Genomic DNA, 20322 nt, shown 5'->3' with positions numbered 1-20322 from the left:
AAAAATCCATCTATGTGTGAAGCCTGTAACTTTTCAGCCCATCTGTTATTCCCTTGATTGATATGAAGTGGGATTTGTGTTTATTTCCTTAAAGTTAATTAAACGAAAGCCAAGCTGTTTTCCTCTCAAATATTATTTAAATTGTCTAGATTACAGTATTAATTTTTGGGTCTTTTTTTTAAATACCAAAAATGCTTACGATTTAGAACCTTAATTATCATATATATGTATGTACATCTATGTATGAAGGTAAATATAAACATATAAATAGTAGCGTGCGGAGAAACCCTTTTTTTAAAAGGGGAAAAGAAAAAAAACATGTTATATGTAGAGAGGGAATTACAAGAATAGATTGGTGGTAAAGAAAAATAAAGGGCGCTCATTTCATAAAGACACTTGTGAGTGAATGTAACATAATGTGGAATATCCTCTCCGTTTTCTTCCTTTTGGGACAACCCATTTTAGGTTTAAGGCAAGTATAAATAGAAAAATAAAGTGTATTTAAAAGCAAAGCAAATTATTCATTCTTTCAGAAATTCCAACTGCAATCAAACAGTCTCATCTTCATCAGTTATCATATCACATAGAGACGTGAAAATTCCCTATGACGAAGAACTATTTTGCGTAGTGGAAATCAATGCACCTCTCGAGACTATCATTCAAATTAAGTTTACACGATTTCAAATCGGTGAGTTACGGGAGGAAAATGGCCGATGTGCTAAGGGATACTTTTCTATACGTGAAACATCAAGAGACTATCACCCAGGCTACTACTGTGGCGAGCTTGATCAAATATATTCTTACTATGCAGAAACAAACAAAATCAAAGCTTTTATTTATGCAGAACAGTTTAATGAATATGTCGACTATGAATTCGAAATATTGTTCATACCAAAACCAGATTTACCTGAACGATTTGGTCTCGTCCCCTTTCATGACGAATCCTCCGAGCATCGAGGAAAACTTGTCGAAGGTTCGTTCTGTCAAAGAACTTTTCTTGACTGCTCACGTATGACAAAAGAGTGTTTTGTTCAAAGTCCAGGATACCCTGGTGTCTATCCAAAATCCCTCAATTGTCGTTATTTTATTAAAAGTGCAGAGCCGCTTATACGTCTCTACGTGGATGGATTCTCTGCAAAGACACAATCGGCTCCCACGTTTGATGTAGATGGAAGAAACTGTGATAGTCTCATTACCTGTCCCTTTAAACCCTTGAGCAATGAAGCATCTTCATGTAATAGGGATTACATCTCCATCTATGATGGAGATAATGAATTTTCGGAACTCATAGGAACATTTTGTGGCATTGGAGACTTTCCCTCTGCAGTTATTGGACGTGGGAATTCACTCTTTGTTCAGTTTGTTACATCGGAATCGGGTCCATTTATCAATACAGGTTTCGACTTTCGAGTAGATCATATCCCTGCTGGTAAACTGGATTATCAAGGAGACTATTGCCATCGAGTATACTCGAGTGAAGATCTGGAAGAAGCAAACCAGAACGAAGGGATTTTTCTTCCATTGGAGCATTGGTATACACCGAATACAAACTGCTCTGTTTTAATCTTGGGTAAGTTGAATCCTTATTTTAAAAAAAAAATCTTATATTCCATCTGTGTATTTATTTATTCGTATCCATAAAAATAAAGAACATTCAAAACGGGCATTTAGTAGGGACATTATCGCTTCAACAAATACTTTTTTCCATATTTAAAAAAAAAAAAGAAGACTTTATGTATATATACATATATGTATTATGGATGAATATTTTTAGTATTACTATTATCATAAGAGCTCTTTATATTCCGAAATATAATCTTTAAAACTTCTTCGGTGAATGGGTATACGTAATATTTTGTCGGCCAACCATTTAAAGAATTAGTATTTTATAAATAATAAGGTAATTAAAATGTTAAAAACTTGAAGAAAAATGACATATTGTTTATAACTTAATGCCTAGAACCCAAATGATAATTTAATAATGTTATATATATCCTTCCAATAACTGTCAGACAATATAAAATACATTATATGGCACAAATCTAGAAAAATCGAAGTGTACCAACGTTCACCTTCAGGCCTTTCTTATTTTCTTTGTCTTTCAAATAAAAGAAAATATAATTAAGTTAAAGGAAATTCCAATACTTCTTTTAGATTATATATTCATTCCTACAATAAGTTATAGAGCAATATAACTATATAGCCTTATGTACTAATGTACCTGAATAGATGGAAAAAAAGAGATGATAAACAAAAGAACTTTAATTAATATGATAAAATCAACTTGTTTAAAGGCAGTCACTTCCTTACAAAACATACAAATTGTACTTAAATATTTTATATAATCTCAAACAGTGGAGATAATCAAGACCTATAATGGTGACTTACAATTAGAGTTTATAAAATATAAAAATTATCAGTCTTAGTAAATGTAATACGAGGGTGGTCTGAAAAGTTTCCGCCCTCAACAAGAGGAAGGCTGCACTTGTAAATAAAAGATGGTAAAATCTATCCAACTTACAGTTAATTTTCAGCTATTTTTGACTACAGTTGCTATTAACAGTAATTTGAATTAGTTGATGTCCGTGTTTTTGTAAAATTAGACAAAATGGAGTATCGGGCTTGAATTAAATATTTGTTTTAGAAAGTGTAACCCTTAAATAAATTCATACAATAGCATACCTATAAAAGATTGTCTAAGTCAATCCAACTAGGAGTAATTGAGTAAAAACAAAAAGTGTATCCTGAAAAATTATTTTGTACAAAAAAATCCCGAGTACTATTTGGACGAGTTGCAGGGATGGGAGAATCACTCGGAGAAGTAAGTAGAGTTTCTAGGAAAATATGTTGAAAATAAAACTTTTGAAAAATGTCTTTTATCTTTGTTAAGTAGTAAAATTTTGAGACAACTTCCGTTCATTTAAGATAAAGATATTAATACTATATAATTATCATATTAGTACAAGGAAAAAATTAACAAATAAAATAATCCAAAATATGTAAATAAATTATGTATATAATAAAGTTTCCTGACAAAATCATTTTGGTTTTTAATTCCAAATAATAGGCGATCTATATTAAAAACTATTCTGGTAAATGTCTTTAACTGGTTTTAGGAGGTAGATGGTGTTGTGCTCAGAGAGACTTGTTTCGTATCTAAGATGAGGGTGATAGGTGTATCTTTTTGTTTTATTATTCGGTGGAGCGTAATAAAATCCTTAATTGCGTGTCTATGATAATGCAAAAGTTATGCAATTGGGGATTGAACAACTCAATTAAATAAATATATAACAATTAGACTAAACATTTTTGTAATTTTTAAACAATTAGATGATTTGCGGTACATACAGCTGTATCAAATATGAACTTAACGTCTTTGAAATTTTTTAAGTTCGCAATCGGAGAAGTGTTTTAAATTAAAAAATTTAAAATCTGATGAGAAAATATATACATATTTAATAATTCCTATTACCTGTGCTAATGAAAGAGACATTGTACTATTAAGGATAAATTTGGGAATTATAAGTGTAAGCCTTTATTGAACTTCTAGTAGAATTGAGGATAGGAGTAATTCTTGTCTATACGTTACATTCCTAAAATTGGCGTAGGATTTATTTCTTTGCTCAATGCTAATCTAATAAAACGTTGTATTGATAGGCTGCTACAATCCTAAACATTTTTCAAATTGTCAGGGCCACGATGTTTTTTTTGGTTGCTTTTATTTTTACATACCAGCAAGTACAATTCTGGTAATACGCAAACACTTATTTATGAGTATGGTACATGCTATGCTAATTTTGAACTAACAATTATGAGTATGTTCTTAATAGCTGATTAAACCCTTACTTATAAAAACTAAAAAGTAATTTTTTTTAAAACATTTTGTAAGTATAAAATGATAATTTTTAATTTATGACTCATTTTTTTTTCTTTTTTCTATTCCCTCTAATGAAATTTCAAGGTTTACTCTACAAAGGTATTTTTACTCAGAGAAAAAAGTAACTACTTATAGTAAAAGTTCTTAAAATTTGAACTAGAGAAGAGCTTTAATTATGCGTATATTTCTGTATTAAAACATGTTCATATAATAAAAGTTTTTTACCAAAATCTTAAGATTGTATTATGTTCAGGTGACATTTTGACTTTGGTCTTTGTTCATTTGCCGTATGTATGTTTTTAATCATATCTTCTGCCAGAGCTCATTATAAACTATATTGTTCCTTACTCGGCGATACTTTATAATTATCAAAGTAGGGAGAAATAATTATTAAGATTAATGATGAACCCCTAATGTAAAATGAGCATGAAAAAAACCACAAAAAAAAACCGAAAATCAACATGGTAAACGTGACAACTTGTAGATGTTTTTGATGAGAGAATGAATAATGCTCATGACGTTTCTTTAGACTTCTGCTACAATTAGCTGTCACAAGAGAGGAAAGAGAAAAGGATATAAACAATGCCATTTGCAAGAATTTTTCTGATGTCGATTCCCAATTCTACTCTGAACCCAAGAAGGACGTACAATCATAACCCTGCAAAAAATCCTCAAGGCTAATCTCGCCCTTTTATGAGCAGACGCGTTTTATGAGTTCAATCAGGTTTTGAATATAATTGAATGCATTAGGGAAATAAGTTCAATATTAAGAAATTAAATAATAAGGACAACTGCTAAGGAATGGAAAATTCATTCTTCAGATTACCAATTACAAAAAAAACTGGGGAGCTAAAAAATACACTGTATTTTCATCACTGATTAAGATCATTCATACTAAAACATACTTTTTTTTTAAATTTACGCTCGCGGCAATATGGTCAATATTATCATCTTTAGTCATGATAGCAAGGATGATTTCCTTACAAAAAATCTTCAAATCGAAAGGACTACTTTGTTCTTATTTGGTTTCTTTTTTAAGCATATCGGCAGTTTTGAATATGAACGGTGGTCCGGAATAAATTTTATATTTCAGAAAATTGTTGACCCAGCACGAAAACAAAGTAACTGGCAAAACATAAAAAAGGAAATTAATTACTTTGATTTTGTAATTTTTCTTTGTCAAAATTCAATGATTTTCCATATTTTAAAAGCTACAGTATGCTGACTGCAATGACCCATGGATCTATTTATTATAAATCTGGTTTAACAATCCTATCTGCAATTAAGTGTTGGATTAATTCAGAGAAAATTTACTATTTTATACTTATTAATAGCTGCAGGGCGTGCAAAATCCTTTCTATTAGGTTTTCACCCTCCGTCAGTGAAAATCATTTTTATAACAAGGCCAGTGAACTGGATAAAAAAGAAACCCCCAAGGATAAAATGTATTTCAGTTCCTAATGAATAGATGAATTATTATAATTGCATATTTTTTGGTCAATATATTAATTGTATTTTTACATGATTATTTAACTATTATTACATATTAATCATACAAAATAAGTGGCGAGTTTGGTCATTTTATCCTTCATCCTATCATTTGGAGCACCTTGCTCCCTTTCCTTCTCTTCCTTTTAATTCATCATCACAGAGTAATAGCCTTATGCAGATATTTTACCGTTTGGTAATTTTGATGATTTCTCCTTGTATTCCACTCCTATGAGCCTTGCTTACCACTGCTACAATCCTCATTTTCAAGTACCTTAGAAGTATCCTCAAAAAAGCCTAACAATAGCATCGTAGTGATTGCAAACCTGTCTTCACTTTAGAATGGAAGAAGGATCAAGAGAGAGGATGCCCTCATGGCATTTAACAAAATTACTCAAACCATTTGATTTTTCCCCGCACGAACAAGATGAATGTTTACAGAGATTACATCCAGTGCCTTTTTTCATTCCTTTAAAGGGTGGAAGGTTGTGGCAGAAAGGGCAAAAAAGAGAACTCTTATTCTTCTTTTTTTTTTTTTTTTGCTCAAGCTGAGCAATATAGGTTGGCAAAGTCATTTAGAAGACATTTGAGCATATGATATATTTTGATAATTACATTCTGTACTAATGCGAGAGTTTTATAGTAGATTGGGAAATATAGCCTGGTTGGACTAGCCTCAATGAGTATTATGTACCTATGACGTTTTCTACAATTACAATAGTACCTTCCAGTTTCTGAGACGGGATATAATGAAACTTCAAATAGATTATCCATTCCTTCAACATTTGAAACAAAACTTGGCTTTGAATACTCTAAGTGTATGCTTTAACAATGATAATTACGTTATTTCAATTTTGACTCATTTTTTAAAAACTATTTTCTTCATTTTGCACACTTAAATATCCATTAGAAAGTAAAAATCCTTGAATGAATGATGAAGAAAAAAATAAATCCATATTTTCAATAACCTTAGCAACATAAGTATAGAGTTTTAACTAGATATAATTTCTTAATCTAATTGTAAAAAGATTAAATTGTTATTTTTGATAAAATCTCCTTAAAATATTTATTATTTTATACAAATTAGTACTCATCCGCTTTGACGAGGTTGCGTGAATCATATAATAAGTGGCTAAAATAATACATTTTTTGTGGCTACTGTTGTACAAATTCGTCCTTAAATTGAAGTAAAAAATGTAGAAAAACCTGAGAAATCATATAAAAACAAAGGAACGGCCTTTAACAAAAAATGGTTAATTATATTCACTAAAACTCTGTTAAAAATTGCTAAACATAGGAGTAATTTATAAACAAAGCATTATGAAGATAAATAAAAAAAGGAATATAATATTTTGGGGATATTATTTAGATTCAAGTTAATAAAAAGATATTTATGCTATATATCTCGGGGTATATTAAGTACCAGTTCACGAACAGAAAGTTAACAAATATAAATATATATTCACATTAGACTTCAACCGGTAAATTTTAACCTCTTTAGAAAACTGTATCATCTCTTAGTTCCATTAAATAATTATACACCCTTAAAATGTAAAATTTATTAAACAATCCAAACCAGATAGCATTGTTTAGCGCTGTATTTAAGATATTTTGGCTGGAGAAATGGAGCATTTGGTAAAATATTTTTTAACAGACATACATATTTAAAAACTATGTTAGGAGGATCATAGGGTGCCTGCAAGATTATATTTTTTGGTAAAGGGGGCGTGGTAAGCAAAATAATAATATAAAAAAAACAAAAATTAAATTTCAATTTTTATATATTTTTTAAATAATTTCGAAAATTAAATTTCAGAAATTTTTTTTGACACATAAATATCAAAGATTACTTATTTTTAACGTTCAAAAATTTACAGCTTTTCACAAAAAAAAAATAACACCTTTTAATAACTAAGAGTTATCTCGATAATTTTGTGATCGGTTTTAAATCAATTCTTGAAGGTCTATCCCGAGAACTCAAGGAAATATTATCATCTGGACTGAACTTTTTCATCAAATTCACAAAATTAAACTTTTTTATAATTTCCCACGATATTGCAGTAGTTGAATAGGAGCTCGCAGTCTTATCTAGATTATCTAGTCAAAAAAATATCATCCATAATTGAATGATTGATCTATTGGTGAAAGTAAAGGTTGTTTCAAATTAATAAAAACAAATGTATTTACAATGTACCAGTACTATTGTATACATCCTTTTAGGTTCCTTTATCATTTTTCAGTTCATAGAAAAGTCTTTTCCATTTAAAGACTGTTCCTTATTTTAGTAATTTTCTTTAATTTGTTAAACAAAATTTTAGTAACCTTTTTTGTATTGTTCTTGGTTCTGAATTGTGATAAGTAAAACAAAATTTTACTTGTTTTAAAATCTTTTAATTTCCATATTTAATTTAGTAGTGGTTGACGCGATAATTACGAATCTATAATTAGTTTTCTCGTAGCAAATTGGAGCTTCTTCAATATAAATGAAAATAAATAATATTGCAGCTAAACTTGACTTAAAGTACTCTTTTTGTAAATGAAACCCGAGCTATTTACCCTTCAAATAAACGCCTTTGATATAAAAGCAATTGAAAAAAACAAAACAAAACGAGGCATTATTACTTTAAATACAAAACCATTAAAATATTGAGGCCTTTTAAGATAGTATATTTCATTTTCTGAGGGTTGGATGATTGTATATAATATATGAGCAAATATTTTAAATATACATTAAATTTCAAAAAGAACAATTTTTTATACATTTTTTATTTATTTAAAAAAGTTAACTATAACTTTTCATAAGAGTAAAAATACTCACAAAATTATAATCGAATATTATCAATAGCCAAATTTGATACAAAAAAAAAAAATAACAGATTCGTAATTAATGCGTCAAGGATTACAAATATTTAATATGGTGTTTAAAAAACTTTTTTCTGCCTTGTGTAAAATATATTATTTATTATGCTCCTTGAAATAATCCATTTTTCTAATACTAGGTACTTACGATAGCTTCACTTGAAGTAAATTCAATGTAAACAAATAGTAAGATGGTTTTTTTGTGTTCTTAAAAATATATTTATTCATTTTCATTATCTCAACCACTCTCTCAATCAGTTCTAATAGTGAAAATATATTCCTGTAACAAAAGTTGTAATATTTTGAACACAAATGCAACATAAGATAAATTAAAATTTATTATCTTCCAATAGGAGAAAAGTACTCCAAATAATGATTTTTTCGTGGGTAAAGTTCTCTATGATCCAATAAATACTAGATTTAGAAATAGATAGAGCCTAAAACTTCCGGCTGAGTTGAAATTGAGTTATGTAAAATCTTAATTGTTTTCCAAAGTTATGGTAGATTATGAATTTTTTTACATTTTGTACTACCAAAAAAAATATAACGCCCTAACGCCCTCTTGCTGTAACCATATATCTTCTTACCAAGTTTGATCAAAATTGATCAGTAACTTCTTTTTTTTTCAAATTATCTAGCTATTTATTCTTCTAAACATAATATTGGATAATAGGAGTTGACAAAAAAAAATTAAATTGTTAGAAAACCTTAAGAAGAAAATATAACATAAATAAAAACAATCATTAACATTCAAGATATGAAATAATTAAAGGGTGAACAAGGTAAATCCGGAATAACTTTAATCGCTAATTAGGAGACTTGTAAAAAAAAATATAAAGATAATTTTTTATTAATTTAAAAGCCACATTAAATTTAAAATGATTACTCATAATACAAGCCTTTGTTCTCGATCACCATCTCTACACGGTGAATGAATGCCTTGCGACCTTGTGTGGATCCAGGTCTTTCATTGTATTGACAATGGAGGCCTTCAAGGCACCAATTGAGGTATGATTATTCTTGCAGGCAATCCTCTCCATCCTGCCCCACAAGTAAAAATCACATAAATTGAGGTCCGGGGTGTTGGGTGGCCAATAGAATGGAGGCCAAAAATCTGGTACATTTTGCCCAAATAACGCTTGGACAATCTTGGCCTGGTGTTGAGTCTAAATGGAACGTAAATGGCTTTCCATCTGTGACGTCATTCATCCATGGGATAACCACGTCCTTGAAAGCAGCCTTGTAGACTCCTTGGTCACCTTTTTGCCCTTTTGAGAGAAGTGGGGGGGGCATAACTTGACCCTCCGTGCTGATGACCTCCAGGACCATAACTGAAGCCTGGTTGTTTCTTTTGACGACTGGTTAGACCTCATTAGGGTACAAACAGATCCATCTATCGTTTCTACGTTGGCGTCAATGGGGAAGATTTTCTCGTCCGAAAAAAAAAACGCACATTACCACCTTTGCACTTCATTTGGGTAATATAAATTTTAGCTTGTCTGCCTGATTCTGCTTTGTGAGCAGATGCTTTGAACCCAGGTAAATCCTCATGGCATTTTTGATGGTCCCTTTGCTCATGTTACGGTTCTTGGCCAGCTTAGTAATTGGCGTGTCTGAATGAGTGTCAATTGATCATTTCAAGCCAGCTATGAACTTTTTAGTTTGGATTTGATCAGATCTTGTTTAATAAGCAGCTCTCTCAGTCTTTTCCTCCTCATCAAAGTCCTTAATCATGTCAATAACGGTTGATTATGGATATTTAAAGAAGGAAATTATCTGCTGAGCAGAGTGTCCTGCGCTGCGAGCTTCTACATATGATAGAAATTCTCCTGACTTTTTCCATGCTTGAACGACGAGATACTCAAAAAACCTTGTTATTAAATTTGATAGATAACACATTTAGCTTGTCACAAATATTACGTTTTTTATCACGTAACCTATAAAAGTCTCATAATTAGTTATTCCGGATTTACCTTGTCCACCCTGTATTTTTCCGTTCCTTCAGTGGTTTGGACTGACTCAACACTAGTTAATCTATAACCAGTTGATTATAATACTTATTTATTTCAATATAAAAGAATATATATATTTTTTAAGCATATGAAAGTCTATAAATGTCTTTTTTTTTGTATTATTTTCGCCCAATTAAGTCATAATTTGTATTGAGATACCTTGTTTGTTGGAAAATTCTTTGGAACACATTCTCCGCGATATCCGTATAAGTAATACATTTTTTGTCCAAAAATTTTAAATAATTGTTAAAACCGAAAATTTGTAATAAAAAGAAGTGAATTTTGGAGTTTGATATTATAAAAATGTTAAACGCAATACATGCAAATTTATTTTCCTTTCGTTTAATATTGTAGGTATAAAAGAAACATGGACTCATAATTGAAAAAAATACCGTCTTTATTCCAGATGTCAAGAGTTCCATGGACGAGACAAGTAAAGGCTATTTTTAAAGGCCGCCCTAAAATAGTCATTCTAAATATGTGTATTACTTAAAGATAATGCATTTACATAGTGTAGTACATAGTAAAAACATATTAAATACTTTGGCTGTGAGTGACATTTACACATGATGTATGCATACAATTTTGCACTTTTATAATACACTTTGATGTTGTTACTTTGAAGAAAATTTATCCAATAAAACAATTACACTAAAATAATTTCGACTATTTAAATTTATATTTGATCTTTCTTTTTTAATGCAATTTTGAAAAGTGAAGTCAATGGCTTTAAATACTTATATTTACTGTAAACCTTGTAATTTTGCACAAGCTGTAACTTCTGTTACATAAAAACGACAATAGCATCATTTTTGATAGCATTTTTGGCGTAAATATTATTTTATGTTGTGACCCTACCTTCCAAAAAAAATATTGTATAAGTTTACTAGGTGTCTAAGTATAATAGATAGCAGTAGAAGGGAATGTATCTGCCATCAGATAGAACCATTACATGATTTCCTTTTTTTTTACTTCTGGCAAGGAAGATCTCCAAATTACAAGTTGCATACACGTTTGCAGGGGTTGGGCTGGGGGATGTAGCCCCTCCAAAAAAAAAAGGAATTTTGTCACTTATTAGAAATTTTTTGTCAATTGGCCAAATGATGTAACAAATTTAGTTTTGATTTTTTTTTTTTTTTTTGAAAATTTTTAGTTTTAATTGTTTGTTTTTTTTGAAATTTTTTTTGTAAAAAACCGTAGATTTTTGAGTGATATGTTGGCTACTTGAAGTACAATAAACGGCACCTCCAAAGGGTTAATTAGTATAATTGGTTGAAAGAAATAAAGAATAATTTGTTGAAAAGTACAATTTTAGAAAAATCATTCTAGCTTGCTTTTGTGTTGATATATTCGTTGTAAATTAAAAAATATTTTACTTATATATTTACATACAATGAACTAAATATATAGAATATTTCTTTATTTTTTAGAAAAATACAAAAATTAGCATAAATATACATAATGTTATGCTCTTTTGAGCGTGAAGTCGCATTATTTTCTTTACCATTGTTGCAAAACATACTAGCAAGCTAACAATATACGTAAGAGTATAAAATTATGCTCTACACATTTGTATTCGGATGCTGTTGTTATATATTGAATATAGCAGTTTCTTGGTATACATATATATATACATTATTTAAATTTCCTCCTTTTTTAAAAATTTCATATATGTCAACGCAAAAACCTTCTTCCACAAAAATCAACAAAATAACAAAAACAAAGATAAATCCCCCATTGATTTATTTATTTACTATATAAATATTACCACTTTAATATTTTATGACATATTTTGGAAAGTTATGGGTAGAGTTGTATCAAATATTACCTACCGATGTGTAAAAATAAAAAATAAGCTCAAAATTGACATGATCACTCTAACAATTTGAAGAATCTTTTGAAGTAGAGAAGTATATATGGCATAATTTTTCATTAGATTAGGTGTTAGCAGCTGTGAGATGAAATAAATCCCACTGGGTATCTAACAAGGACATAGGCGTGAATTACTCGCATGTTGAACCTCAAGTCTACTCCAAGTATAAGAAGGATTTACTCGTATAACTCCAAAGAAACCCTCATTGATATTCTCTGTCTTTCATGTTCACAAGCACTAATAATTAAATTCTACTTAGATGTATTTTTTTATGGAATTAAATAATAACAAAAATCTTTTTGGAAAATAAAAAAAAAACCTTTTCTGATTGACAAATAAATAAGGCTGCCCTTGCTTTCTATGTCCTTTCGGTATGTAAAAATGTAAGAAACCGAGAATGAAAGTGGCAGTCCTCACAATTTGAAAAATCTTTGGGAGGAGAACAGCAATGCTATAATGAATAAATTGTATATGTGACACTCCCTCTTTTATGAGCACGTGGACACGTAATTACTTTATATTCTGATGTTCTCCTTTCACGAATTAACGATTACAACTTTGAAAAAGAAAAAAAAATACACTCTTCATATTGTCAGTTACAAAACAATCACACACCGGTTTGGGTTAATATTTACAATTGTCCTCTTTGACAAACTTTTGTCAGCTTTTATCAACAAGTGATTCGGATTAACTCTTTGGGTGTACTATAAATTGATCCTCACAAAAAGAGAATGATAAATTGATAGATTTTATTTGAAGGGCTATATAGGGGGCAATAATATATGTCTCTCAAATCAAATCAAGGTTCTATACTATAAGTAAAATTATTGGGTATCTTAACTCATCCTTCAAATTTGAATACAGTGCCTATAATTGATTTAAAAACGTGGATGACATATTTGTCTGTATGTTTATAATCCTTTTCTTGATTTAGGTTCATGATTGTTTTACGTTGATCCACCACAAATGTCAAAATCAAAAATCAATAAAAAAAAGAGAAAAAATTCTCTATATATTTATTTATTTAAAATATAAATATTAACGCCTCAATATTTCATTGACATCTTTTTCTTTGAGAATTATGGGCTTAATATCTCAATTTAGGTAAAAAGTTGAGATATTCCAGACAAATTTAAATAAGGGGGAGTAGATAGTTGGCACACTTTTCAATTTATGTATGTAAAAGTGAAAAGTTTCAAAATAATATACAATCCTGCCCATTAATTACAAAACATAGTCTAATCGTAGAAAGTCTTTAATATCCATAAATAATAGTGTTTATCGTTATAATTGAAACCTTACAAATTTTGGAAAGATATATATTTTAAATTTCTTATAAATGAATGAAAATATTATACAATATCAATGAATTAGATACACAATATTTGCCAAAATATTAATGTATATACAATCAAACCTGTTTAAAGGGATTGGGCAAGAGAAATAAAAAAAAAAAAAAAAACCCGCTTAATGAAAGTGATCTCTGTAACCAAATTTCCTATTTTGTAACAATTATAAACTTGATAAGGCTGAAAGTACAGCGACACGTTTAAAACAGGTGGCGTTAGACCAGATTTGACTGTATATAGAAAATAAATAATAAGTTTATATGAGTTATTATAATGAAAGTGATGATTTAAAATGGTATTCAAGTTTACAAGAGTTTGAAATTTTACATTTTTTGACTTAGTATTTATTGTTGCCTTAACCCCATGGTTTTTGTTTTTTTTTACTTTAAGGAATAATATATCATTTAATATTCAACCATAACTAGCAACATTGAACTTAGAAATCAACCCCATATTTTCATAAAATATGTAGGTTTTGAGAATCTAAGCCACATAATAACCTGAACTTCAACATGAACACAATTATTTCATGTTGAAAATTTTAAAAAATGAGTCACAGCTCAGAACTGAGTGTACAAGAGCATTAATTTATCACATATTAATATGGTAGAAATCTGAAGACGTAATTTGTTTTCTAACTTAACCCTTTAATTATGGTGGTTTTTAACTTGAAAATATAAATTCTTTAAATTTTGTGATCACGTGTCAAATATAAGCACATCTTGAAATCTGTAAAAATTAATTTAAAAAAGATGACTTTTTATAAATTATTGATTTTTTCCATACTTCAACTTATCAAAAGAGTAAAAATACCCAAAAGTTTCAAATCGAAATGTCTCAAAAACCAGATTTTATACCAAAAAACGAATTACATTTTCGTAATCAGCTTTTCAAGTACTGTTATAACTAAATATGTAGCTTAAAAGATTGAAAAAAAAAAGTTAAAATTTTGTAGACTTGCATAATCCAAATAAAAGTTAATTTATCAATTGCAACTGTTTATGCGAATTTCTAATTTATGCATATTTACATTTCTTGTGCTATTCATATAGTTAAAAGAATCCATCATTTTTTGTAATACCAAAATAATATATTTAAAGTGTAAATAATTAGAATTTCATGTACAAAAGTGTATTTATTAAAATCGAATATAGAATCAAATATATTTTTGAAAATTAAAATTTTATTAGCTTGTGTTATTTAATTCATCCTTTATGGGAAAAAAATCCACAATGCAGCTGAACTTGACCTTTTATAACCAAATACTTTAAAAAAAATGAAACTTTATTTTAAAATACTCTTTTTGACGTAAAAACAAAGTGTTATTCTTTTACAAACAAAACCCTTAAAATATGAAGGGGGTTCAGCCTTTAAATTGCATTTCCTTGGAATGGAATATGTTCAATATAAGCACATATTAGAAATTAAAATAAAATTATACAAAAGTAAATTTATATTACACATGAGTTAGGAATGTTCTTCATACTTAAAAGTTGGCTCAAACGAAATACAATTTGTAAAGTAAACTCAAAAACTTCAAATCGAAAAAATTGACTAGATTTTTTAAAAGTTAAAATTTTGTGTTTACGGCTCATATTATACGTAAATAACTTTTGACACTGAAAAAGTAATTGAAAAGCTCTGTATTTATATGTTTGACAATAAAGAAGCTCAAATGAATAAAAGAATAAAGCTATCAAAAAGTTTATAATCAGTTTTTTATATATTATAATAGAGGGAAAGGGGGAAAAAAGTTGAAAAATAAATATTCAAAGAACTGTTGTTTGAATGCAATATGATCGTATTTTTGTAGGAACATAATGCCTCAACGATGTATGTAGCCATATTCATAGAATATATGTATATTAAATAATGCATTCACTAATGATGTTACTGCAAAAATACATTCTAATAGGAAACTCATATCAAGCCTTCCAAGAATGTATATAAGTAATACAGCTACATCATTAAATTTTTACATACACATTGCATATGTACATAAACAAGATAAACTTTGAGGATTCATTGTACGCAACTACGAGGGTCGTTTGAAAAATCCGTGCAACTACTTGCACCTATCAAGGTTATTTTTAGGTAATAGCATCTCTTGTAAGAACAGACATCATTTTTCAGCCAAATCAGTCTATTTGGTTCTGTTTCGTTGTGTGAATCAAGGAATCGGCCAGAAAGATTATGACAACTGTATTTTGGATTCTCAAGGATAAATCGTCATCGACTATCTGAAAAAGAGTAACGCTATTACAAGTGAATATCATTAATCGTTATTGGACCGTTTGAAATCCGAGCTTCAAGAAAAATGCCCACAATTGTCCCCAAAAAATGTCATTTCTCATCACGACAATGTACCAACTTGCACCTTAGCAGTTGTAGTTGCAAAATTAAAGGAAATAGGGTTCCAACTCGAGATGCCCAAAGCATTAGCAATCTCATGGATCTTTACTCTTCTGTCATTCATCACCATATCATGGATTTTATTATTGATTTCTGGAGTACTTACCTCAATAGGGCGTCCAGAACGTTCAGAGTCACTTGTGCCCATATAGCTACTCTGAAAATTTTGAAACCACTTATAAACTGTTTTATTCGAAGGTGCTGATCCCTTTAATGTTTATTAAGCTTTTTTTAGCCTCTTGAGGCGTTTTTATAAAGTATTGTTTAATCAATAAACAAAATTATTTTTCGTCCATTTTTTGCAAATCACTCCACTTCCTCTATTCAAACGAATATCAAACAGAAAGTAATTGACCGATCTGGCTGAAAATTGGTGTATATTCTTCCAAGAGACAAAAAATAACCTTAATAATCCCCAGTATTGCAGTTTCTTGGACTTTGTACGGATTTTTCAAACGACCCTCATAATTTAGACTCAAATCCACGTTTAAATGTTTTTGAAATATACGTTGTTTCGTTTGTAGACATGACGAAAGGTGTATACAATATGTATAGAAAGCGGGATTGGTTTGTCTTCTAGTTGGCAAACTGAACCGTTTTTTTTTTAAATTTTCCTAAACGGAAGACTGAAAATCTAAACATAAATAAAAACTGGTACGTGTGCTTATGAAAGACTGAGAGTAATGGCTTCTTGCAGCTAACTTAATGAAACGCTATGACAACTAAGCTACTCTCCTACCAAATATTCTTCAAATTGTCATAGTAACCACGTTAATTTTCTGTTTCTTTTAATTTTCAAAAATCAGCAAGACATATATTATACATCAAAAAGGGATCCGTGTAAAAATAAAACTTAGTATATAGGAATTAAGAAAGGAAAAACGATTGATGCGTGTGTTCTTTCTTGTTTTTTGTTCATTATTTAATCCGTCGTCGAGTTGTTAACTTCTCCCTCTGAAGTAGGCATTCTCCCCTATCTTGGGTGTAAATTGATTTAAAAATGCATACTAAAATAACGTTAATACATATGAATTTAAATATAAATTCTCTTATAATTAATCCTTATAGCACTAATTCATTTTATTTCCCCAAAATAACATAACATGCAGCTGATATTAACAAGGATCTTAAATCAGGTGCACCATATGTTTTGCTCCCGCATTTTCCTTGCACTCTTATACAAATACCATCTCTCAATGCTCATATGGAAAAAGGAATACGCCGTCTTTCCCTATTCCAAATATCTAGAGGTCCATGGGTCTGACAAATAAAAATAAAATATTAATATTAAAGGCCACCCAAATATACACTTTCCAATAAATATTGATAACAAATGTTTATCTCATAACCTTATTAGGCCTACCTACCTTGTGGGACTCAGAGTATAATTGAGGATCGATATCAGAGTAATTCCTGCCGGTATGCACATTGCTTCTACACTATGTGTAATTTCCTTCTTCTTACAGTTACTTGCAGCTGATATAATGAAACGTCATGACAGCTAAACAGCTGTTCTCCCATACAATCTTCAAACTGACTGGATTGCCATGTTCATCTTTTGATTTCTTATAATTTTAAATATTGGCAGGAAATGTATCAAGGCTCATTCCTAGAGGTGTATAAAATACAAAGTTGATATTATTATTAATTAATCCTTAAAGATAGAATATCTAAGCAAAAAATAATAACTAGTGCGTGTACTTATGAAAGACAAAGAGTAGCAATAAGGCCTTGCTCGGGAGTTATAAGTGTAAATCTTTGTTTGACTAAGAGTAGAATTGAGGATCGACATTTTAGTAATTCCATAGTATTATCCTTACTTTATAAAGAGGGGAATTTGCAGTTATTTCCTTTCTCTCACGGCTGCTAGCACCTGGTTCAATTCAATGTCATGAACAAAAATGCTTGAAATTGTGAGGATTACCACATTTATACTTAGAAACACTGGTTTCAGAAAAAAAATATATATAAAAGAAAAGCACTACCCATTTTGTGAGGTTATATCTATAAATTTTACAAACATAAGAGATGAATTATTGCCTATTAAGTCCGTTTTGTGTCTGACGGCAATATACTATTGGTGATGAGCATTTTGTAGAGTGCAAACAGAAGGTTGGAGGGATAACTTTTTATAGTACTGAATTAGGACTTTTCTGAATATATGTCAAAAAAATAGGAAAATTTATGATTGCATAAACCGTTTTTCTATTTCTAATCTTTAATGACCGATATTTTTCTCTACGTTTTGCGCATCCCTAGATAATGGATACTCACCTCTGACCTACCTGGAAATAAAAAAAATGACAACTGATATACCTCGTCTTTAGATATCTTGAATAAATTATTGTTAATAGGGGAGATGTTGGCAAACTTATTATGACATCCACATTTCAAATTTTAAAAAGTTAAAACATATAGATTTGTAAAAGATAAATAAAAGTTGTAATTCAATATTTTAATGATTTTCACAACATAACTAAACCTTACTTATATATTAGCAATCTCAATCTCTTGAACTGTAGTACATGACAAAAATTAACACATGTCCATTTTTTGTTCACATACATGAAAGCTTCAAAATTTAATAATTAAGATTACAAAAAGTCAATTAAGTGGGAGTAGCTTTTCTGTGAGAATTGTACATGATTAGTGTGATATTTAAATTAAAATCAATAAATTATATTCTTAAAATTAGGGTATTTTAAGAGTTAAGTCTATTTATTGCAAAATTGAAATTAAAGTTACTAACTGTTTAGCTATTAATGAAAGGAGGTTAATAATATCTTCTCAGTACATATTTGGAAATGTATTCCATTAAAGAAATTGATTATGAGTAAGGAAATGTTTCCGTTTTTATCATTTTTCGTAATGTAAATATTACATCAGATATATCATATATTTATTAATTTTACTTAAATTAAATATAATTATGTATTTATATATATATAATTTGAAAAAGGCTGATGAGCAAATATAATTTTCCTTATAAAGGTTTTTTATTTATAATATTAATCTAAATATTAGGATGGGAAAAAGTAATTTCGTATTTCCTGCCACCTTTTTTTAACTCATTTTATTTGGTTCATTATTGGTGACATTGAAAAAAAAGGTGTTAATGTATGTCTCAAAAGATTTTGGGACAGTATTGTACTTGGCAAGTTTAGTCATGAACTATCGTGCGTCGAGTATGGAGGTGTCAAAAGAAGAACTTAAGCCTATTTTGTATTTTTATTAACGGAACGGGGAAAACACGTCGAAAGCGACGAAGAATTTTTGTGATGTAGACGGGTTCAATTCGTTTACACGACAGTGTTTCGAGCAATTTTTTTTCTCAATTCTCCCTTCTACTGTGAATAACTCGACCGTTTGAAGCTAGTGATCGAACAAAAGCACCCATCATCTGTGAAAAGATGTTAAAAATTCATCATCAATACCACTCGAGGGCTCAACACATCTTTAATGACGCGCCAGAAGCTCGAGGCCCCCTGATGGGAAGTTCTTATGCATCGACCCTAAACTTCGGACCTGGCAATAATTGACTACCACCTGTTCCTGCATATAGCCTACACGCTTCGGGTTACAAATTTGGCCTCAATTGAGACCTGTGAAAACTGATTGTCTGAGTTTTTGTTAATAGGGACAAGGGCTTCTTTGGAAAGGGAATTATGAAACTGGATTATTGTTAGCAATATGCAATCGAACAGAGCGAAGCATACTTGGTAAGAATGATTATAACTATTCTCATAAAGCGAGAAATACGAAATTACTTTTTCCCTACCTGTTATAACTATTATTAAAAGATCACAAAAAATATATTATATTCTTTTTTTAATTCAGTAATATAATGGTATCAAATAAAAACTAATATAAACAAAATGTAATTAAATTAATATCTATCGAGTTAATTTGTTAGATGTACAGTGTGCGAGGTAAAATCTCAGACTTTTTAATAGCAAACAAATACGGTAAACTTTTGCAAAAATGAAAAAATGTGCAACATCGAGGCTTTATCATATACTTCTTCATTGATGTATCTTTCTATTTTTCATAATGATTTCCTTTGTCAACTATCATGGCCTCGAATCTTGGTATAAAGGCGTCGCAGCACTTTTTTATGAAGACCTTATCTATGGTTACCCCCTGCTGCTCGATAGAGTCCTTGAGATCGTCCAAAATTTGATGAGGGGGAGACAAAGGATTTTTCTCAACTAAGCCCCAAATGGCATAGTTGAACCCAGTTGGGCTTGATTGCTGTTGCTAGGAGTTGCTGATGTCGTCTTACATACGAGACCTACAGCAAACGCTGTACATAACCTCTCACAGTCTGATCACTGAACTGAGAGACTTTGCATGATGTACCAAAAATCTGCCCGGACTTCTGGTATTTACAATATCTAAGTCCTCCATGATCCGGATGTCCAGTGTCTACCTCTGCTTTTAGGGACCTCTCAA

The 20322-nt window shown here is 29.8% G+C and overlaps 1 protein-coding gene across 1 annotated transcript in view; it reads left to right on the top strand.

The window, feature by feature from the left end:
* Window positions 1-354: 354 nt before the first annotated feature.
* The window catches only part of LOC121124058 (uncharacterized), a 40506-nt gene continuing 20538 nt past the window's right edge, over window positions 355-20322 (top strand). Inside the window, exons 1-2 of the mRNA XM_040719169.2 lie at window positions 355-472; window positions 534-1570. Of these exons, the coding sequence (XP_040575103.1) occupies window positions 417-472; window positions 534-1570 (1093 nt within the window). The 5' untranslated portion in view covers window positions 355-416. The remainder of the gene's footprint in view (window positions 473-533; window positions 1571-20322) is intronic.

The sequence above is a fragment of the Lepeophtheirus salmonis genome, chromosome 9 (genome assembly GCF_016086655.4).
Source record: "Lepeophtheirus salmonis chromosome 9, UVic_Lsal_1.4, whole genome shotgun sequence".
NCBI lineage: Eukaryota > Metazoa > Arthropoda > Copepoda > Siphonostomatoida > Caligidae > Lepeophtheirus > Lepeophtheirus salmonis.
The sequence above is the reverse complement of the archived record's forward strand: the minus strand, read 5'-3'. Positions and strand labels throughout refer to the sequence as shown.